Raw genomic sequence first — 23,773 nt, 5'->3', positions numbered from 1 at the left:
CTGGAAAGATTAAAACAAAATTCCATCTGTATTTGAGACTATTTTTAGTGCTAATTTTATTATGCATCTCATGTAATGATTGACTATTAGCTTTAAAGATTTTTAAAGGTTAACTGTGAGATGTAGAGAACAAACATATGGACACCAAGGGGGGAAAAAGGAGTGGGGTAAATTGGGAGATTGGAATTGACATATGAACACTACTAATACCGTGTATAAAACAGATGATGAAATAGAACCTATTGTATAGCACAGAGAACTCTACTTAATGCTCTGTGGTAACCTAAATGGGAAGGAAATCCAAAAAAGAGGAGTATTTGTGTGTCTGTAGCTGATTCATTTTGCTGTATAACAGAAACTATCACAATATTGTAAAGCAACTATACTCCAATAAAAAATACTTTAAGAAAAATAAAGTTTACCTGTGACATCAGGAAAGGCTCAAAGCAGCTCAGGACTCAGGCCCCTGATGTTTTGTCATCAGAGGGACCATTTGAGGAGATGCCCTCCACAGTAGACCTTTGTGGCCTCTTTAAGCATTTGGTCACATTCAGGTCTCCCTCATTAGCAAATACTTCCCAGCATCACTCCCATAATGATCTTTCTCAAATGCATGTCTGAGCATCCCCCTCCACTAAAATCTTTAAATCAGCATACTTTAATGACTCCTCACAGCCTAAGGGATAAAGTCTACCTCCTTGGCGTGGCAAAGGTTTGCCCTCAGTCACTAAACCTCAGTCCTTGTCACACCCCAAGATTTACACTGCTCTCTGTTTACACTGAGCTTGCACGATTCTGGCTTCTTGCTGCTGTGTCTCAACACACGATGAGCATCGTCTTCCAGCCCTCTCCTCCACCTGGGGAGCATTTGCGGGTCATGTCTATACCTAAATCCCACGCCAGCTTAAGACCCTTCCCCACAGCCAGACAGAAGGTGGTGGATGTTGTTACATAGACTTCTGTGTGTGATCCACTTGTCTCCTGAACCTTTCTTCTTCCGTGTTTAGTCATATTTCTACTGACTACTTTATGACTTTTGGCAGTTTTCTCTCCGTGAGTTAAAGCTCCATGGGCATTTATTTCATGGTGCTCAGCACCTTTTACATTTCTGTCTCCTTGGCCCTGCGTGCAGCTTGAGGACAGGGTTGTACTGTCAGTAGCACGCTGACAGCAGGCATTCAGCGAATGACATGAAAATAAATGAACCAATAAATGCACACATATCCCATGCGGTCAAATTGGTTGTTTCTTTATGAGGACCATCCCGATGATGGTTGAGGAGGAGGCTGGAGCGCAGATACAAAGTTTCAATTAGAGGTCTCTTGGCCTTTGTTAACAAGAAAACAGGCATTGTTTTGTGCAGTAGTGACAGCAACCACAAAACAATGTTCTGTTCCCATTAATTTAATGTTAATTCCATGTGTGTAGTTTATCGTTTACAAAGTGCTTGCATGCCCATTATCTCCTATAATTATCTTACTCCTCATATTTTCTTGACTTTTTCCTTCGAGGCAACATCTGTCTTGCAATTTAAGGATGTTCATATGATGCATAGGAGCTGAGTTACTTCAGAGCAAAATAATATTTCTTATGATGGGTCTATTTAGAAAGATTTCCCAAAGGAAGATATTTTAAAGCAAATGCATTAACACTTTATTGAGTAGAATATAGGCATCACTTTATTTATTTTTTTAAATTTTAAGATATTTATTATTGTTTATTTATTGGGCCCCCTGCATTGGAAGTGCAGTGTCTTAGCCACTGGATTACCAGAGAAATCACTAGGCTTTACTGTAAAAGTCATGTTTTAAGTAGATGTTTTGTTCAGTCCACGTTATGTAAGCTGTCTAAGCCTTAGTTTCCTCATCTTTAAAATGGGGGGAAATGGCCTACTTTATTGCATTTTTGTGAGTTTTAAATGAGATAATGTGATAGTGTATGACATGTAACAAAAAATGAAATTTGGTGACTTGGCTTGTGTAATTATTAATGCCATGTTTAAATCACGTTTACAGAGTAAGACTGGGATATGTGGGAATAGGTAGTTCTAAATTTGCCTATTACAAGTTTTATATCGTTTAATTTTTAGGTACCTCAAGTCTATCGTAGAGACAATTTTGATATATAAGCATTTTGTGAAACTGACTTCGGAACAGCCTGTGGCCAAACAGGAACTTGTGGACTTCTGGATGGATTTCCTGGTCGAGGCCACAAAGACAGATGTCACTGTAGTTAGGTTTCCAGTAAGTACTCTTCACTTAACTCTAAGGACGTTTATGTTTTGTTCCCTTTATTTAAAGAACATCTTGCACTTGTGACTGTAACAGTATTAATGTGCTCTTTTTCATGCACAGCAAGTGAAGATGGTCATCTGGTTAAAATACTTATTTTCTACAAATTGGTGTGTTTTAGCTTACTTTAAAAAATAACTGTCACAGTCAGAGAAAGAAGATACGTTTTCATGTTTTTGCCATGAGCCTTGGTGGTTTCCTTTGATAAGTTGTAATGTGTGCTTTCCCAGGAAAAGATTATCTCTTAGCTCAAGAAGTCAAGATATCTTCAGATCAGATGAATGGGTGCTTTTAATTCATAGTGCAGTTTTGTTGGCATTATCACCGTCAATATTGTCAACGTTATTGTGGTGAAAAGTGTCAGGCTCACCTGCATTGTTACTCCATCACTACCGCTTACTACCCATGTGGGTCAGAGTTAGATGAAGTGTCGCTTTCTACAGTGCTTTAGAGCAGGGATCCCCAACCTCTGGGATCTAATGCCTGATGATCTGAGGTGGAGCTGATGTAATAATCATAGAAATAAAGTGCACAATAGATGTAAATATACTTGAATCATCCTGAAAGCTCCCCACCACCACCACCCCCTGGCCTGCCACTTCATCCATGGAAAATGTGTCTTCCATGAAATTGGTTGCTGGTGCCTAAAAGGTTGGGGACTGCTGCTCTAGAGGATGGGAAGTGATACTTCATAGGTTCTGGTCTACAATTCATTATGCCTAGTTTCTATCAGATTGAGATATTTAAATGTGTAACACACATACACACACTTTAAAAATATATTGTCCACCTTAGCTGGTTCCACACCCATCCTGATAATTCTTGGAAAATCATCCAAAGCACTGTAGCTTTAGCACCCAATTCAAGAATTACTGGCAACTGACTGTATACACAGACCTCTTCCCACGTCAAAGTGATGCCAGAAATCTGTTTGAGCTCTGTTAGTCTCAATCCTTCATACTCAGTGGTGATGACAACTCATAATTCTTTTTATAAAATCTTGTTTTCTAGTGCTCGTTGGTAGGATCAAATGTTTCATTTAATTAAATCTATCCCTGGCATTAACACACTTCCTTTGCTCTTGCTTCCAGAGGAAGCCATAGCTCAGCAGGATCTTTCGTTGAAAAGGCTTTCAAACTATAACACTTCACTCTGTTTTCTATCCTGGATAACGTGTAGCCTAGGAAAATACTTCTCTCAGAATGGGCTGGCAGCTGGCCTTTAGCTGGTACTTTGATGATAGTAAATGTGGTAGTGAAAGAAGACAGCACAAAACTGAAGTATTTAATCAACTGTTGACTTGATGGACTAAGAAAGTTGGCCATGAGAGGAAACCACTTATATTAGCGATTCTGAGCTAATTTAAATCACTTTAATATGAATTAGTTTGTCATAATTGAATGTAAAAAAAAAAAAAAAAAACCCAGAAAATAGTGAGAGAGAATTTAGGAGAATATACGTGTGTGTGTGTGTGTGTGTGTGTGTGTGTGTTAGTTGTTCAGTCATGTCCAACTCTTTGCAACCCCATAGACTGTAGCCTACCAGGCCTCTCCTGTCCCTAGACTTCTCCAGGCAAGTATACTGGAGTGGGTAGCCATTCCCTTCTCTAGGGGATCTTCCCAGCCCAGGGGCTGAACCCAGGTCTCCTGCATTGCGGGCAGATTCTTTACTGCCTAAGCCACCAGGGAAGCTAGAATACAGGTGTATACTCCAGGAAAGAGAGGCTCTCTTAAGCAAAAAAGGGACCTATAAGCTCCACAGGCAAATATTAACCAATTTGATTCAATTAAAAGTTCAAGTTTTTGGTCATCTTAAAAAAAAAAACCCACCCTAAATATGGCAAATGCTAGAAAGGAAGAGAATATTTAACACTAATGCTGCAAAAGGATCAATGCACCCAATATGCAAAAACCAACACACACAAACAAAACAACTCCCACAAACTGAATAAGCAAAAGAAACAGAAAAATGGTCATAATCCAGATTTTTAACTGCTCTTGAACAATGAAAGGATAGACAATTCATAACTGCCTTCTTTCAAAAACAGTAATCTCCTGAGCCAACTGGATGCTACCGTTTAGGATGCCAGTTCCAGTCCCATTCATTCTGTTTCACTCACTGCCCTTTCTCACCCAGCCCCTCCCTGCAACCATGGAGTGTGTTACCCACCTTCTATTGCGTAGAGAAAGGCAAGCTTCTAGAACCTGTGGTTCTATGTCAGTCACTGTAACTGTTTATGTCCTTAGAGTAGCATCTTCTATAACCCACACTTGTGAAGGCTGCATTAGGTCTTGATAGGGGTGATTACCTTATTCTTCATTGGAAATGGGTTTGACCAGGTAGCTTATATTAGAAAATATTATTTAATAGGTTTCATTTATCTCACTATCATATCCATCTCATGCTTCCAAGAAATAGCAATGACTCTAGGCAAACGAAAGCAGACCAAAGTTTCTTTGGAAAATGAAGAATCCCATTATTTAGTATTATTTGGGTTCAGTTTGATTCATTCTTTTTCCTCACCTCTCTTCAGTGTACGTTTTCTTTCCTTCCTACTTGGAAAAGTTAGGAGACCATCAAGCCATCAGATAATGTCAGGAGAGAGGAAGAGGAAGCGGTACTTTCACAGTTTCTATAGGAGCTTAGTATGTACGTCTGCTTACTGTCTCCTCTTAGGGTCTACAGGCCTTGCTGTCTTCCTTTATACTTCAGAATTTAGTGGTTAATTATCATGTTAACTGGTAGAAAAGACAAGACACTTAAAGCAGGAATACATATACTCCCAAGCGAGTTGTATTTAGCTGGTTTCATCAAATTGCATCCTTTTCCTTGTCTTTAATCAGCCTTTCTGTGACATCCACAAGGCATGCTACAAATCTCCTCATGTTTTGCCGTTTCAATAGCAGGTCAAAGGGCTCAGCAAGCGTTTGTTGTTGTTCATTCACTCAGTCATGTCCAACTCTGCAGTCCCATGGGCTGCAGCACGCCAGGCTTCCCTGTCCTTTACCATCTCCCAGAGCTTGCTCAAACTCACGTCCATTGAGTCAGTGATGGTGTCCAACCATCTCATCCTCTGTTGTCCCCTTCTCCTGCCTTCAATCTTTCCCAGAATCAGGGTCTTTTCTAATGAGCTGAAGAAGAGTGGCCAAAATATTGGAGCTTCAACTTCAGCATCAGTCCTTCCTATGAATATTCAAGGTTGATATCCTTTAGGATTGACTGGTTGGATCTCCTTGCGGTGAACTGCAAGGGACTCTCAAGAGTCTTCTCCAACACCACAGTTCAAAAGCATCAATTCTTTGGTGCTCAGCCTTCGTTGTGGTCCAACTCTCACATCCATACATGACCACTGGAAAAACCATAGCTTTGACTATACAAACGTTTGTCAGCATCGTTTGTCAGCAAAGTAGTGTCCCTGCTTTTAATACATTGTGTAGGTTTGTCATAGCTTTTCTTCCAAGGAGCAAGTGTCTTTTAATTTCATGGCTGCATTCAGCATCTGCAGTGATTTTGGAGCCCAAGAAAATAAAGTCTGTCACTGTTTCCATTGTTTCCCCATCTATTTGCCGTGAAGTGTTGGGACCGGATGCCATGATCTTCATTTTTTGAATGTTGGGTTTTAAACCAGCTTTTTCACTGTCCTCTTTCACTTTCATCAAGAGGCTCTTTAGTTCCTCTTCACTTTCTGCCATAAGGGTGGTGTCATCTGCATACCTGAGGTTGTTATTTCTCCTGGCAATCTTGAGTTCAGTTTGTGATTCATCCATCTCAGCATTTCCCTTGAGGTACTCTGCATATAAGTTAAACAAGCAGGGTGACAATATGCAGCCTCGACATACTCCTATCCCAATTTGGAACCAGTCCATTGTTTGTATTCAGTTCTAACTGTTGCTTCTTGACCTGCATACAGGTTTCTCAGATGGCAGGTCAGGTGGTCTGGTAGTCCCATCTCTTTAAGAATTTTCCACAGTTCGTTGTGATCCGCACAGTCAAAGGCTTTAGTGTAGTCAATGAAGCAGAAATAAATGTTTTTCTGGAATTTTCTTGCCTTTTCTGTGATCCACCTGATGTTGGCAATTTGATCTCTGGTTCCTCTGCCTTTTCTAAATCCAGCTTGAACATCTGGAAGTTCTCAATTCACATACTATTGAAGCAATCATTAGACAATAATAATTGCAACCAGTTTTTTTTTTCCTAATCTCAAGATAGGTAATTCATAGTTCAGATTTTATCTGTTAGAACTATTTGAGACAACAATAACGCCATCATTTAAGAAGACAGGTGATAACCTGTGCCGTGCTTTTCTAACGTTAGATAGCATGCTCACTTCTTTAGAGGACAAGGAAAGTTCTAGTCCTCAGTGGAGTCTTGAGTGCTGTTTTGGGAAACCATTTTATTCCCTATTATTTATTTTAATTTCACAAACACTGGGATACTCACATTTGAAAGCACTGTTTTTACCAAGCTAAGATTGAAAGGTAATGATTTTCATTATTAATCAGTGCCACTTAGTTCTCTGTTGATAGGAATTTGGACCTTGATTCGCCCAGCACGTTTCTGCATCAGGCTGTGTTCCCCAGCGAGCTCTTTGCTGTGTGTTTATTTGTGGCATATGCTTATTTTCATCACCAGAGCCTTACCAAGAATTCTTTATGCCCTTAAGGATTTTTTACCCTTGATTAAAGAAAATATTGTCTTTCTCATCCTCTTTTTCTAATTCTCTGTACCTTAACTTGAATAAAAACTGTTCCATTTTCTCTGGTATTTTATTTTCTCCCCAAATATTCCTGCTTAAGACCACACAGGAAATTTGAGCTGAATAGGTGCCTTTAAGTGTCTGTACAAAAAGTTAATATCTGTAGCACCTTTGGAATCAATGTAGGTGTGGTGTTTCGGTGCTATTTGCTCCTAATATGATATGTTAGTAATAATGTAAACATTGTCCAGCCCTTTGATGGAGACTCTCATCCCACTTGTCATATATCCTCAGATACTCTCTGAAGTAGGAGCTAGTTTTATTTCTCTCTTTTTCTCTCACAAAGCTAAATATATCATTATTGAAGGTACTAGTTTGAGGCTGCAAAAGCATTTTTATTATTTCATACAATTATGTCCATTTCTTTGGCTCATACATAAAACTCTTGCAATACTAATCAAAATCTTTTGTCAATCCATTTACAAGGGTATGAAAACCATACTACTACATCTTTCTGATAAGGTGTGGCCACAAAAAAATCTAAAATAAGCAAGTGATAGTCTATATATGGAATCTTATGTACATAGAATTATTTGTTCTTTTACCACATTCTGCCTTTCTTTGACACATTTACATTTATAGAAATAGATTATGGGAAAAGAATATGTATAACTGAATCACTTTACTATACACCTGAAGCATTGTAAATCAACTATACTTCAATAAAAAATTAAAATTAAAAAAACTAAAAAAAGAGAAATAGATTCTGTATTGATTATAAATAAAATAAAAGCTTTATATATATATAGATAAAACTTTATTTATATATATAAATATATATATTTATATACTAATATAAATATATATTTAATATATATTAATATATATATAATTATATAATATATATATATATATATATAGCATTAGTAGATTCCCTGCTGCTGCTGCTGCTGCTAAGTTGCTTCAGTCATGTCTGACTCTGTGCGACCCCATAGACAGCAGCCCACCAGGCTCCCCTGTCCCTGGGATTCTCCAGGCAAGAACACTGGAGTGGGTTGCCATTTCCTTCTCCAGTGCATGAAAGTGAAAAGTGAAAGTGAAGTCGCTCAGTCGTGTCTGACTCTTAGTGACCCCATGGGCTGCAGCCTACCAGGCTCCTCCATCCATGGGATTTTCCAGGGAAGAGTACTGGAGTGGGGTGCCATTGCCTTCTCCAAGTAGATTCCCTGGGGATAGGCAAACCAACATAAGGACTTCAAAAATTTATTTCCAGTTTCCTTAGCAATGAAAGGTGATGCATTATTGTAACTTATGGTAACTGTTTAATACCATGAATTGCTCAGAGGCCTCATAGGATAGCAAGAATCTGAAGTTAAAATAGTCTTACTCCAGCTTTGGACTAAACCTTATCTGTTAATCTCTCGTGTCAGTGCAGGGTTGTTATAACAACTCTAAATGGCTTAAATCTTAAGTCAATAATACTAGTTTCTTTGCCTTATGTTTTGAAGGTATTAATATTAGAACCAACCAAAATCTATCAACCTTCGTATTTGTCTATCAACAATGAAGTTGAGGAGAAGACAATATCTATTTGGCACGTGCTTCCTGATGACAAGGTAAATTGTGCAGTTATTAAGACAAGAGCATTAGTAGTGAAAGATTTTATACCTTCTGGCATTTATATATTCCAGCAAATGTCTGTATTAGTTTAGAAGAAGTAGCTTCCTGTGTATTTATTTTGGCATAGATGTATTTGGTAATATAAAATTGGTTAAATTTTGGTTTTGGATTTCACTCAATAAAGTATAATTCTGCTGTTTGGATTTTTATTATAGATGGCATAGCCATCCAAAGGGCACTCAAAATGGCACCATTTTTTAAAAAATAATACTTTTATTTATTTATTTATTTATTTTTGGCAGCAATTACTTGGGAGGTTGTTTGTGTTATATTAGGGAATTGTGATATTGCAGTTTATAGTAAATATGTTTTTGATCTGGTCCCTATTTCTGGCACAGAGTTCCTAAAACCCTTGGAATTTCCTGAATGCTGAGAGTCATAAAGATGACTTTTGTTATGTTACTGAGGTGGTACCCTGAAAACACCTAAGGATGGGGCCTGATCGCCAGGGGAATCAACCAGGAGTTTGGAGGATTGGAACTTTCATTCCCATATCCTGATCTCTGGGAGGGGAGGAAGGCTGGAGGTTGACTCATTGACCAATGACCAATGATTTAATCAAACATGCCTACGTAATGAAGCCTCCAGAAAAACTCAAAAGGATGGGGTTCAGACAACTTCTGGGTTGGTGAATACTTGGGGATTTGGAAAGAGGGGTGTATGTGGAAAAGGCATGAAAGTTTCAAGACCTTTCTCCATATCTTGCCCTGTGCATCTCTTCCATCTGATTGTTTCTTAATCATATCCATGTATAATAAGCTGGTAATCTAGTAAGTAAAATGTTTCTCTGAGTTCTGTGAGCTGCTCTAGTAAATTAATTGAACCCAAGGAAGGGATCCTTGGAACCTCCAATCTGTACTCCACTTGGAGTCATGCCATCATGACAAAATTGATCATAACTAATATAACTATCTATATACATCTTATTAACCTTGTTTTTATAAAGCACAGTGTTTTATTTGTGCTGTGCTTAGTTGCTCAGTCATGTCCTCTTTGTGACCCCATGGACTGGAGCCCACCAGGCTCCTCTGTCTATGGGGATTTTCCAGGCAAGAATACTGGCGTGGGTTGCTGTGCCCTCCTCCAGGGGATCTTCCCAACCCAGGGATTGAACCCAGGTCTCCATTACCAACTCAATGGACATGAGTTTGAGTAAACTCCAGGAGTTGGCAATGGACAGGGAAGCCTGGTGTGCTGCAGTCCACGGGGTCGCAAAGAGTCAGACACGACTGAACAACTGAACTGAACCCTTGCATTGCAGGCGAATCCCTTACCAGCAATGTAAAGTGTTTTCTTTACATTGTTTTAAGGTATATGCATACATGTTCTCATAAGCAGACGTAGAGTAGTCATCCAGTTGAAACTACAAAATTTAAAAGGTTAGAGACATGAAAATTGTTATCGGGGAGAGGAGATTTTCAAAAGCTTGATTAGAAAGAGCAGGGTTATACAAGGACACGTAGAAACAGGACAGACCGGGGCTAAAGGAATGAGCGATTAGCAAGTCCCAAAGAAGAGTAGAGAGCCAGAAGTTATTTGGAAGACAGAAAAAGAACAGAAAGTAAGCCAGGAATTTTTGGAAAATGAATACTATTTCCAGTTGTCACTATTTTTCTTTTTTTGGAGGTTCTGTGTTCAATACAGTTAGCCTTGTGTTGACTCTTTTATGTTTGTGACAACTGTAGAGACAATTTTTATGTTATGCTAATAAATAAATATATTAGGATATAAATCAGTGCCTTACGTAGTTGTAGACGTAGGCTGTGAATTGTCCTGCTTCCATTTTTACTATATTTTGATCAAGAAATATTACATTTGCCTTGTCCTCACTGCTTATTACCTTCAGTGTTAAAAATGTCCCTTGTTAAAAATTTAAACTTTTAAAAAATGGATCTGTTTCCATTTTAAATTGATGTCAATATTTGTTGTTCTACACGTAAGTATGTATATTCATTATCCCTAGTTCTGTCCATAGTGTATTCATTACCACTGTATTCATTACCACTCTATTGTTTTAAATAGAAGTGATACAATTGGAATGAGGACAAGCAATGAAGATTACTTTATTATTTTACTAGTTTTAAGCAACTGTAATAACTATAATTAAATAACAGATAAGCAACAGGTTTAATAGGTTTTAATGTTAAATAGGAAGTAGATTTTTCTTGGAAGGGTGTCATAAAATGTTTAAATTTTTCCTTCTAAAAATAGCACAACCTAGTGTTGCTTTTTGTTGATTTTATTTACTCCTTTACTTCTTCTCCCAGTATTTTCATTCTAAAATGTGGGGTGAATGGTTATATGAGCTAGTGTATACTTTATATTGCTACTTTCAAAACTTTAAGATCATTATACCAAGTCCCAAGAGTTCAGGGACTCTGTGGTCAGGGGCAAATTAATTGAAGTCCCAGTCTTTTAATAGTTCTCCCTGGTTGCTGCTTTAAAAAGTTAGTGCTTGAAGAAAGTCTGCATGTGTACATGAAAGAAAAACCTAGATTGTGGAAGAGAGAAGTTATTTGCAAGATATTTAAAATCATTGTTATTTAGAATTCCCGTCCTTTGAAATTCGAAGCTAAGCACTCCTGGTCTATCTGGGGCAGGGTCCCAGTGGAGAACTAAGTGTCACCCCACTTCCCTCAGTCCAGCTCCAACCAGTGGCTACTCAGTGGAGACCCAGGACATGTTTTAGGGGGATGTATTTACCATAGGTTCTATATTTTGATAATATGATGCTCTCACCCATCAAGGAAGTTTTTGACTACAAAACTCTCAACTAAAAATGGCTTAAATAATAAGGAAACATTGTCTCATATTACAAGAACTTCTGAGGTGGATCACTGGGGGCTACTTTCAGTGGCTTAGCAGTGTCAGATTTCTGGTTGGCTTCTCTATGTGCTCTTGTTTTTTCTCTCATGGTCTTAAATAGCAGCACCGAGCATCACTCCATACAGACAGCATGCAAAGAAGGTCAGGGCCGTTCCCTGGGACCAAAAGTTGCATCACGTGTCCATGCCTAAACCAGTCACCAGCAAGGGAGATGGGTTTACCATGGCTAATTCAGAAAAATGTTACTCAATCGTGTCTGATCTTGCGACCCCATGGACTACACAGTCCATGGAATTCTCCAGGCCAGAGCACTAGAGTGAGTAGCCTTACCCTTCTCCAGGGGATCTTCCCAACCCAGGCATCGAGCCCAGGTCTCCCACATTGCAGGCGGATTCTTTACCAGCTGATCCACCAGGGAAGTTGCCATGTTAGCTCAGTATTAAACACTTTGTCTTCAGCCTTGCCCTAGCTGGGGCACAGGATCTGAGGCTAACCATTTCCAAGAAAATGGTGCTTGTGCAGATTAGGTTGAGTGTTGGTTTGGGGCTTTAGGGAATTAATTGTCACTCCAGCACTGCCTCTGCGCTGCCCTTTTCCCCAGACTCCCAGAGGAGCCAGGAAACGTTTACCTTACATGTTGGCTTTATGGCTCAGCAGCGCCTCTGTGTGGTGAGTTCCAGTAGCAAGGGAGGTGAGGAGAGAGGACTCCTCATCCCACATCACTCCCATCTTGGGCCCTGGGCTTTGCACCACTGAAATGGAACATTCCCTGGCAGCACTCACAGCCTTCCAGGAATCTAACATTCTGGAAATGCTCTACTTTTTTCCTACAAAACTAGCCCAGGAAATCTGGGAAATCTCTCTTTGGCTGCTCCCAGAACGGGGCTGATGGAGGATAGATTTTACCAGAGTTGCCTGGCCGGTGTTCATCAGTCGCTGTGTTCCATCGCAGGTTGAACTCTGCTCAGCTGGCTCTGCACTGAGCGCCCCTGTCGTGATCTGAGGCTTGGCCTTAGAAAGCAGCTCAGTTGCAGGCTCTGAGGATAAGGCTGCATTGTGTGCAAGGAGTGTGCAGGTAACAGCTGCAGCTCTTGGCTCACATATTTTTAGAAGGTCACCTGAGGCCAACAGGATTTAGAAGCCACTTTCCAAATTACCAGCTGAAGCTACCGGCTGCTATTTTAATTTAAGTCCCTCTGTACTCTGGTTAAGAAAGCTGAGTTCCAGGAGTACCTTTCTGTGGTCTCCTCCCTCTCTGGGCCTCACATACAGCAACATTTGCTCTGTGTTAACTCAGGTCACATCCCCGTTACCTGACAGATGTGCACTGAAAGTAGTTTTTTAGTAAATCAGCTCCGAGTTTGAAAGGATCTGTTTTTAAGATGCATGGTCCTAGCAGAGGACTAGGTGTTGTGGAGATGAATTGTGGCTGTTCGAGTTGCTTTGGCCCAAAGGAAAGTTCTGGACCACCTCAGAGTCTCAGGCTTCATTACTCACTTCACTAGCCCAGCCAAGACCTCAGCCTCTGGCAGTATTTTAAGTGGGTGGGTAAAAGCTTGTTTCTCTGGTTCTTTTACATTTACAGAATTAAACTGCAATCAGAATTGACTACAATACAATACTTGATCAGTTTAGACACATTTATCAACTGCTTTATTTCCATAAAAATATTTATGTTGTTATTTCTATATTGTTGACAATAATATTTTTATAGGGAATATAAAATATTTTATAGGGAATGCCATCTATCTTGTCACTTTTTTAAGTTTGATACATATTAATTTAATACTGATTTTAACTCAGCTTTAGTAATAAACTCAAGAAATAAATTTCCACATTTAATTTTCATCTTGGCCCTGCAAATCATTCATGCTTTTCAAATGGTCATCAAATTTCTTATGTTCAAACCTTATTAGCATATTGAATTTTTCATAAATTAGGTCACACTTTATAGCAACGATGGACACTATATACATGTGTCTTTACACATACATGGGCTTCCCTGGTGGTTCAGACTGTAAAGAACCTGCCTGCAATGTGGGAGACCTTTGGGTTTGATTCCTGGGTTAGGAAGATCCCCTGGAGGAAGGCATGGCTACCCACTCCACTGTTCTGGCCTAGAGAATTCCATGGACAGAGGGGCCTGGCGTGCTAAGTCTATGGGGCTGCAAAGTCAGACATGACTGAGCAACTAAACACATACATACGCATACCTACTTGCTGTACTATTTTCTGAAGAAATAGAAGCACCATTTTAATTAGGAAGTACAACTAAAGATAATTCATAAGTAATTATCTTTAAAATCTTGCAGAGATTTTATTCAAATTAATGTTTTTCTTTCTCAGAAAAGAAATATCACTCAACTGTAGTAATTAAATTCCTTGGATCAGGAGGTTTTTACTCTAAAGATGAAGGCACAACAGTTAATAGGTTAATCTGCTAAAAATCAAGGTTTAGAATTTAATGAGACTAATTCTCCTAGATTCTCCTGGAAGCTGTTTTATTGGAGTACAGAAATGTTTAAGTAAGCATCACCCTTGTGGCTTGAGAATGAACTACAGTTTCCATCTAAATAGTTTGTCCTTGCAGAATTATGGGCTAGGAAAATTTACTCAGTATATTATTAACAATTAAATTACTGTTACGTTATTTCCATTCAGAAGACTCAACCTTTGTTGTTTTTCCCTTGTGTTCTAGAAAGGTATACATGAGTGGAATTTTAGTGCTTCTTCTGTCAGGGGTGTGAGGTAAGTCTCCTTGGTTTTGTTTACTTAGAAAACATTTTTCTAGAGCCTGAATGTCTTGGATAGGACTTATAGTCTGATTTAAAAATGCAAAGAACTTCAAGCACCCTTCGGTTGATAAAAATGCTCAGCCTTCTTCAGACTCACTATCTTCATTACAAAAAGATTTGCAACAACAGCTTCATGGACTCTGTACTTGTCACCTACTTAAAATACGGTGACTGAGAGATAAGTGTGATTGTAGACCAGAGTCAAGGTAAGGATAGAAGGGAGCTGTTGGAGGTCCTCTCCAGCTGGGGGAGCTGATGGTTTACGTTAGAGGATGATTTTTATGGGGTTTCTTGGTATACCAGGAACTACTCTCTCTTTAGATGTGTTGAAAACACATGTACTGTCTACTGGATCGGGTCCTCTAGCTAATACTAAAGAAGGCAATGGCACCCCACTCCAGTACTCTTGCCTGGAAAATCCCATGGACGGAGGAGCCTGGTGGGCTGCAGTCCATGGGGTCGCAAAGAGTTGGACACCATTGAGGCGACTTAGCAGCAGCAGCAGCCAATACTAACATGGTGAGATTATGGGAATTCAATTTTTAATGACTTTTCCTGAGATCTCTGTTCATCACATGTTCTTGAGGTTACAGTGGCTTCCTTCAGTTTGGACATTGCCATCATAATGCCCATGCCTGGCATTTAGAAATGAGACTTTTTCAGAGTCAAGAGCCCCTGGTTAAGTGTTTACAGAAGTTTATGAGAAACCAACTCTTGCCCATTTCAAACCAAATTAGTTGCATTTACTTCTGTTTGTCCCGTATAAATAAAAATGAGAAAAGCCAGATTCCTGCAGACCTGTTATGCAATACTTTGTTGCTTTTGGCATAATGGTAATTGGTTTTGTTGGAGCATGAACTGGTGGAGTTGTCTGAGTCACTGATAATTGGAGTTTGCCTGGCAAAACCACCTGTTACCTTGTGAATGATGTGAACAGAAGCAGGCCAGACTGACTCATTATATATCTTTCCAGTCCATGCCTTCTCAGATAAAGCATTACTCTCCTAATATTTAATTTTTAAGACCAGACACTACTTATTGCTGCCTTTTTTAAGCCATCCATCTAAAAAAGTATGGTAAGTATAAATCTCTCTTTGTCATATTTATTTTCCAATGAGTTAATTTTCTCTAACGATGTATGGCATCGCTCCACAGCCTTTGTTGTGACTGACAATATCAACATGGAATGATCATTTGTGGCTACTGCCGATTTGTGTGTTGAGAAACTTGAGTTCCAGTGTGTGACTTCAAAGAGATCTAACTTTTCTTGGCCTCCTCCTCTATAAATAGAAGACAAACTATAGAAAAAAATCCAGCTGTCAGCGGTTTATCTTGCATCAGCTCATTTGGCATTTATTGAACGCCAGCTATTTGTCAAATGTTGAGAAGGATACAAAAATGACTAAGACCTGAACTCTTCCCTTGAAGCACTCACAACCCAGCAGGGCAATAGACATTTAATAACTAATGACATTACAGTATGAAATTAGCAGAAGTATGTTCAAAGACCAGAGAGACAAGAGGAAATCTTTCTGTTTCAGTTGGAAGTAGCGAAGTGAGATGGAGTAAGGTCTAAGCTGGGCCTCAAATGATGGATAGAATTGCTGCAAGAAGTGAAAAATGATGTGCATTCCAAATGGAAGGAACAGCAGATGCAAAGGCATAAAATAGGGATTGGAGAACAATAGCCCACAGACCAAATATGACCTGCTGCCTGTTTTTGTAAATAAAGTTTTATTGAAACTCAGCCATATTTATTCATTGTGTATTGCCTGAGGCTGCTCCAACAGCAAAACTGAGTAGTTTGGCCTTCAAAGCTTGATATATTTACTCTCTGGCTCATTACAGAAAATATTTGCCAACCCTTGGCGTAAAGGAGCATGGCCTGACTGTAAACTCAAAATTGTTTCAATTGCTGTAAACTAAATAACTGGCTGAGTCCAATCCAAGTGCTATTTGGTATTTCTTCACTCCTCTGTACTGTCTACAGGAATGAGCTGCTTTTACTGCCTCCACACATTGCCTTCCCAGCTTTGAAAGAATTTTATTGTTCGACAGATCCTATAGAACCAGAATCATTGGGTCTGTAAGCCAGCTGATATGTGTGCTTTTCTTCCCAGCGCACAATTTAGTGCTACGACAGGCAAGACCTGTTCTCCACACTAAGTTGTAGGCCACGTAGGTTATGTGCCTGCAACACCCTGAGCAGCCTTATCTGTAGGAAGACAATTCTCAGAATATTAAATAATTTTAGTACTGTGGTACAGGGAGTGTCACTTGTGAAGTGCTATTTATAACATTTTGGTATAAACAGCATTGATATCATACTTGGGACTGAATATAAAAAGCATTCCTTTTTCATCACAATTCATGGAAGGTATTGAGATGACTGTGAATAATTCTCTTTTGTTTGTTTCAGTGTTTCTAAATTTGAAGAACGATGCTGTTTTCTGTACGTGCTTCACAATTCTGACGATTTCCAAATCTACTTCTGTACAGAACTTCACTGTAAAAAGTACGTATTAGTCATTGTTGATGTGTGAAAAAGACTGTTCTTACCTGATCATTATTTTTAATTAGTGAATGAACATGTAGCTCCTGTAGAGAATTCATGGCCATGTGCTTATATAAATATTTCATTTGGGTTGGTATTTTATAATTATGTGGCTTGTTTAACTGAGAAATTTAGGACCTCTCTTTAATAAATCAACCTTTTTCTTAGTCATAACTTACTTTTCCACAGACAAAACTTGAACCAAATTTACCAGTTAATTGCCAAGTCTTAGGTCTCATTTTTAAAGAGCTCATGTATTCTATGGTTACCAAAATTTTCATTCTTGAATGAAATTCTCACCATTATCTACAACAGTGACTCCTAACTCTAGTTCATATTAGAGTCAACTGGTGGGCTCTAGAAAGTGTTTGAGCTGTACCCTGGACTAATTATATTGGATTTTGAAGTGGAGGAACATATTGAGTTAAAAACCAGTGATCTAATTTACACCAATAAAAGATAATCCAAAAATCCATGAACTGCTTTGTATGTTTGTGTTAACCTCCCTGGGTATATTTCTCCTGGGCTAATAACTGAGTTCTTCTCGGTGCCTAATTGTGGGGACCTGTAGAAATGAGTGGGTCTTCCAAGGTGGCTCAGCAGTACAGGATCCACCTGGCAAGCAGGAAATGTGGGTTTGATACCTGGGTCAGGAAGATGCCCTGGAGAAGGAAATGGCAACCCACTCCAGGATCCTTGCCTGGGAAATCCCATGGACAGAGGAGCCTGACTGGCTACAGTCCATGGTGTCGCAAAGAGCTGGATATGACTTAGCAACTAAACAACAAGTAGAAGTGAGTTACAGTTGGGACACCAAAGTGCAGTAAAAGCCAGCTTGGACTTAAAATTTTGTTGGGGGTTATTCTTATTCAAATAATCACTATTTGACACCATTATAAATGATTGATACACTAGCTACAATATACACTCAGTCTTTTTATCTTGGCACCAAAAATATGTATGCTTAATTATGATTCTTAGCTAAAGTTTTATCTTTAAAAGGCAATGCCAAAGAGTGCTCAAACTACCGCACAATTGCACTCATCTCACATGCTAGTAAAGTAATGCTCAAAATTCTCCAAGCCAGGCTTCAGCAATACGTGAACTGTGAGCTTCCAGGTGTTCAAGCTGGTTTTAGAAAAGGCAGAGGAACCAGAGATCAAATTGCCAACATCTGCTGGATCATGGAAAAAGCAAGAGAGTTCCAGAAAAACATCTATTTCTGCTTTATTGACTATGCCAAAGCCTTTGACTGTGTGGGTCACAATAAACTGTGGAAAATTCTGGAAGAGATGGGAATACCAGACCACCTGACCTGCCTCTTGAGAAATGTGTATGCAGGTCAGGAAGCAACAGTTAGAACTGGACATGGAACAACAGACTGGTTCCAAATAGGAAAAGGAGTTCGTCAAGGCTGTATATTGTCACCCTGCTTATTTAACTTCTATGCAGAGTACATCATGAGAAATGCTGGGCTGGAAGAAGCACAAGCTGGAATCAAGATTGCCAGGAGAAATATCAGTCACCTCAGATATGCAGATGACACCACCCTTATGGCAGAAAGCAAAGAACTAAAGAGCCTCTTGATGAAAGTAAAAGAGGAGAGTGAAACAGTTGGCTTAAAGCTCAGCATTCAGAAAACTAAGATCATGGCATCTGGTCTCATCACTTCATGGGAAATAGATGGGGAAACAGTGGAAACAGTGTCAGACTTTATTTTTGGGGGCTCCAAAATCACTGCAGATGGTGACTGCAGCCATGAAATTAAAAGACGCTTACTCCTTGGAAGGAAAGTTATGACCAACCTAGATAGCATATTCAAAAGCAGAGACATTACTTTGCCAACAAAGGTCTGTCTAGTCAAGGCTATGGTTTTTCCAGTGGTCATGTATGGATGTGAGAGTTGGACTGTGAAGAAAGCTGAGCGCCGAAAAATTGATGCTTTTGAACTGTGGTGTTGGAGAAGACTCTTGAGAGTCTCTTGGACTGCAAGGAGATCCAACCAGTCCATTCTAAAGGAGATCAGTCCTGGGTGTTCTTTGGAAGGACTGATGCTAAAGCTGAAACTCCAATACTTTGGCCACCTAATGTGAAGAGTTGACTCATTGGAAAAGACTCTGATGCTGGGAGGGATTGGGGGCAGGAGGAGAAGGGGACAACAGAGGATGAGATGGCTAGATGGCATCACCGACTCGATGGATGTGAGTCTGAGTGAACTCTGGGAGTTGGTGATGGACAGGGAGGCCTGGTGTGCTGCGATTCATGGGGTCACAAAGAGTTGAACACGACTGAGTGACTGAACTGAACTGAATGTATAGTAAAAAAAAGACTTGGAAATAAGAAAGAATTCCTAGCACGTGTATTGTTGACTTTTCTACTTACACTTGAATTCTCAAGGCTATTCATTTATTTCAATGATAATTATAGCTAAGATTTATGGAGTACTATATAAATCTTATAGGCCTATATCTATTTTAATCTTCAAATAAACTTTATTAGGTAGGTAATATTAATAGTTTTGTAGAAAACAGTTAAAGAAAAAAGTAGAGTCTTGGAGAGTTTATGCTTTTGAACTGTGGTGTTAGAGAAAACTCTTGAGAGTCTCTTGGACTGCAAGGAGATCAAACCAGTCAATCCTAAAGGAAACCAGTCCTGAATATTCATTGGAAGGACTGACACTGAAGATGAAGCTCCAATAATTTGGCCACCTGATTCAAAGAGCTGACTCATTCGAAAAGACCCTGATACTGGGAAAGATTGAGGGCATGAGGGGAAGGGGACAACAGAGAATGAGATGGTTGGATCGCATCACCGGCCCTATGGACGTGAGTGTGAGCAAGCTCCGGGAGTTGGTGATAGACAGGGAAGCCTGGCATGCTGCAGTCCATGGGGTTACAAAGAGTCAAATATGACTGAGCAACTGAACTGAACTGGAGAGTTTAACTAGCCTATAATCATATATAGCCAAAAAGCATAAAATTTGGGATTTGAACGAGGCACATACAACTCTGGAATCCAAGCATCTAAAAATTACCTGTGCTTCCATCCCACCAAAAGTGTATTTTCTACTTAGAATGTTCACGTTAGAAAATTTTGTGTGAATAGCTGATGGAAATCTTTACCCCAGATCTTTAGAATTTGTTTAGGTCTTTCATGTTCTTCTTCCTTTTGGTTAAATTTACTTGTGTCTTTAACTCATCAAGATATGTCATCTTCATCAGAGCATACTGTCATTCTAATCAGGTTTGGGATCTTTTTTCTCCATATCATTAACCTCCAAGAAATGTATGTATAGAGGAAGGAAGAGTGAAGAACGTAGTGTCACAAGCAAACTCCAGAGAGAGGCTCCCAACTCCCAAATGGACATTGTTGGGGACCTCCCTGGTAGTCCAGTGGTTAAGACTGCACTTCCACCATAGGGAGTGTGAGTTCAATCCCTGGTCAGGGAACTAAGATCCCACATGCTGCACAGCCAAAATGTAAAATTAATTAATTAAATAAGGTCCCTGGGTGCTGTTCTCTTGGGCACTGAGTCCTTTGTCTTTTAGTGCATGTATTAAAAAACAAAACAAAATGAACATTACCGATTTTGCTCATTGTCGTATTTCCAAAGGCCAGAACAGTGTTTATTCCATTAGACACTCAATGGTATTTGTTGGATGGATGGATTAAAAAAAAAAAAAGCACTGTATAAGAAAAAATTTTTTTTCCTTCCTATGTAGGGAAAACCCCAATTCTTCCCTACTATGTTTCTTTTCTGTGTGTCTCTTTTATTCCTCACAAAACACCTCATTTCTGATATTTCTTATCCTCAAATGTGTGGAGATTTTCCCCCCACAACAATTCTTTGTGACACCTGCAATTGAACTCAATCGACCTGGAGGTAGAGTGAGATCCCATAGGCTAAGGGCTCAGTCCCATAAGACTGTTTCTTCCCTTGACTTCAGGTGCCAGTTCCAAGCCCAGGTTATCACCACCTGTGTTTTAGACAAATCAGTTATAGCTCAGAGGTCCTGGTGACACCCTTCTTGGGTTTGATTAATTTGCTAGAGAGGCTCACAGAACTCACACTTAACGTTCATCAGATCATTAAAGGACATAATACAGATGAACAGCCAGATGAAGTGATTTGTAAGCTGAGGTCTGGGAGGGTCCTGAGTGCAGGAGCTTCTGTTCCTGTGGAGTTGGGTGAGTCACCCTCCCTGTGTGAATGTTTGCACCAACCTGGAAGCTCTCTGAATCCCTTACTATTGGTATTTTGTGGACTCTTCCTCACATGTGTGTGTGCGTGTGTGTGTGTGCATGTGTGTGTGTGTGTGTGGTCAGTTGCTCATTCGTGTCCAGCTCTTTGCAACCCCATGGACTGTAGCCTGCCAGGCTCCTCTGTCCATGGGATTTTCCAGACAAGAATACTGGAGTGGGTTGCCATTTCCTCCAGGGGATCTTCCCTACCAAGGGGTCAAACCGTGTCTCCTCCATTGACAAGCAGATTCTTTACCACTGAACCACCTGGGAAGCCCCATTCCTCAAGTAGGCATGAATATGAACAGGTAATAACTCCACTTCCAGCCTCTCTCCCATCTATGAAGGATGGGAGGTAAGATTGAAAATTCTTTCAATCTTTTAATCATGTTTTGGTATAATCATGTTTCAGGCTTTTAATCATGTTTTGGTATTTCTGGTGATCAGTTCCCATCCAGGAGTCATTCAGAAGCCCGCCTAGAATCGCCTCATTAGAACAAAAGATGCTCCTGGTTCTCTATCACTTAGGAGCTTATGAAGGTTTTAGGAGCCCTGTATCAGGGACAGGTCTAAGACAAATATTAGAATACAAGATGTTCCTCGTACTCTTATCACTCAGAAAATTACAAGGATTTTAGGATCTCTGTGCCCAGGACCTGGGGCAGAGGCCAGTATATTTATTTTCTATGCTTTCATAGGTATAGAGATAACAGAAAAGTTCTGAGTTGTGGTAGGAAGCTTTTCTCGCCACACAGTAACCTGTTCTTTCCTTGGGCTGACTGTGCACCGCATGACCTACCCGTGATATCATCAGCCCCTGTTCAAAGTGCCTCCCTTACTCCATGTCTGGACTAGAAACCATTAGCATCCCCTCTGGAGGGACAGACTCAGCTAGTGCCCAGAGGGAAAATCTGTTTCTTGCCATAATTTTTTTTTTAAAGCTCTGCAATGATCTCCAGAAAACAAAACAAAACTTTACAAGAATAATTACTGAAGAAAATGTTTATCACCAAAAGAGAGGTGGCTTCTGTCACAAACGTAAAAGATAGCCATTCCTGGTTCACATCAGTATTTTGCAGACTGTGTATAGGGGACCCCACATGGATACTGAGGTGCTCAGGCTGAAGTTTCAGGAACTGAGATCAAACTCTAACTGAGTAGTTAGAGACAGTACTTCAGAAGGTGGATGTTTCTGTTATGTCCCGTTTAAAATAATAATAGCAGCAAAACAATAATAGTTAATATTTAATGAGGAGTGCCCTGCCTTGAGCACTTTACCAGTCATTTTCATATATTCCCCACTTATAGTTAGAGAATGAATCTCAGAGAGGTGGAGGAGTTTGTCCCAAATCATGTAAATACTCCCAATCTTGGTCTTATACACAAGTCCACATTCTTTACATTTCTCTGTCCTTGTCCAGCCTTACCATTCTGATTGTGTAAAGTGTCATGTTACTATTATCTGAAGTGTTAGACATTGTCTGAAATTTCTGTCAAATTATACTAACCTGTGTTTTCTTTTTGGAAAACCTTATTTTTCACACTGATGCTCATACTTTATTGCCTGACTCCTCTAGATCCCAGCTTTTGCTCTGAAGTCACTTTAAAACGTGCTTGGATATATTTAATATGTTAGCTATTATGAGTGACCACATACCCATTTTCTCTGTAGGTTTTTTGAAATGGTGAACACCATTACTGAAGAGAAGGGGAAAAACACAGAGGAAGGAGATTGTGAAGGTGACTCCCTGGAGGTAATTTTTACAAAATTTCTCTTGTGGCTAATTTTTTTAAGTGATCTATTTCAAGTTTTACTGAAGGAAAGGTGTGTGTGTACATGTGAGAGAGAGAGAGCAGGCATGTTACATGAGTAGTGGTGAGGAGTAGAGAGTCTAGAGTCTATAAGCTGTTCCTTAATGTTAAAAACAGCTTTGAGAATCCCTTTGGTTAAAAAGGGCTAAAAAGCAAACATCACAGAGCTCTTAGGAACGCCATGTTTTTGTATCTTACTTATAGAGAGTAACTATGCTTTTATCTCTGAGGGTGTTGATAACCCTCAATGCAAGAGTCACAGTGCCCTTGCATGTTTTTCTTCTCCTCTGAGATATGCTGCAATTCAGACCAGCAAAATTTCATGAAAATTCTGAATGATAGAAGCGTTTGCATCCCTCATTCATATGCTTACATGGAGAATCTGAAACAATGGAAGATAAACAGAATAAAGAGAGGATGTGATAGCACTCACCCCGATGCTGTTCCTCTCAATCTACCCTTCCTTGTGCCTCCTGGGTGTAGTACACTGCAGACACCCGTTTTTCAACTGTGTCCATTTTCTCCATCCTGTCTGTCTACTGTGTGTCAAAGAGTGTTCTACCACAGTGAGGACCAGTACTGGGGAGGTTCAAGAGTGCTGACTCTCACAATGGGGCATCTTCAGTGTCTGAAAGGTGACATTTCTCCAGACATGAAATGGGCCTCTGCTTTCTCCAAGCCCTTCCCATTTTATGACTTGGGAGAGAATTCTAAATTCAAGAAGTATTGAAATTTACATTTAAATGTTTGAATTTTGAAACATTTGAAATTTTCAATTATTTTCAAATAATTGAAAATTAAATTCAATTTAATATTGAAATTTAAATGTTAAAGTGAAATTGAACTACAGCACCAGTCTGACTGGTATACTTACGTT

The 23,773-nt window shown here is 39.6% G+C and overlaps 1 protein-coding gene across 1 annotated transcript in view; it reads left to right on the top strand.

The window, feature by feature from the left end:
* MAP3K5 (mitogen-activated protein kinase kinase kinase 5) overlaps positions 1 to 23,773 on the top strand; it is a 228,669-nt gene that overhangs the window by 136,312 nt on the left and 68,584 nt on the right. The window contains exons 10-14 of the mRNA XM_061428082.1: positions 2,090 to 2,243; positions 8,496 to 8,603; positions 14,192 to 14,241; positions 16,708 to 16,803; positions 22,757 to 22,838. Coding sequence (XP_061284066.1) covers positions 2,090 to 2,243; positions 8,496 to 8,603; positions 14,192 to 14,241; positions 16,708 to 16,803; positions 22,757 to 22,838 — 490 coding nt within the window. The remainder of the gene's footprint in view (positions 1 to 2,089; positions 2,244 to 8,495; positions 8,604 to 14,191; positions 14,242 to 16,707; positions 16,804 to 22,756; positions 22,839 to 23,773) is intronic.

This window comes from Bos javanicus, chromosome 9 (genome assembly GCF_032452875.1).
Source record: "Bos javanicus breed banteng chromosome 9, ARS-OSU_banteng_1.0, whole genome shotgun sequence".
NCBI lineage: Eukaryota > Metazoa > Chordata > Mammalia > Artiodactyla > Bovidae > Bos > Bos javanicus.
This window is presented reverse-complemented; position numbering and strand designations above follow the sequence as displayed.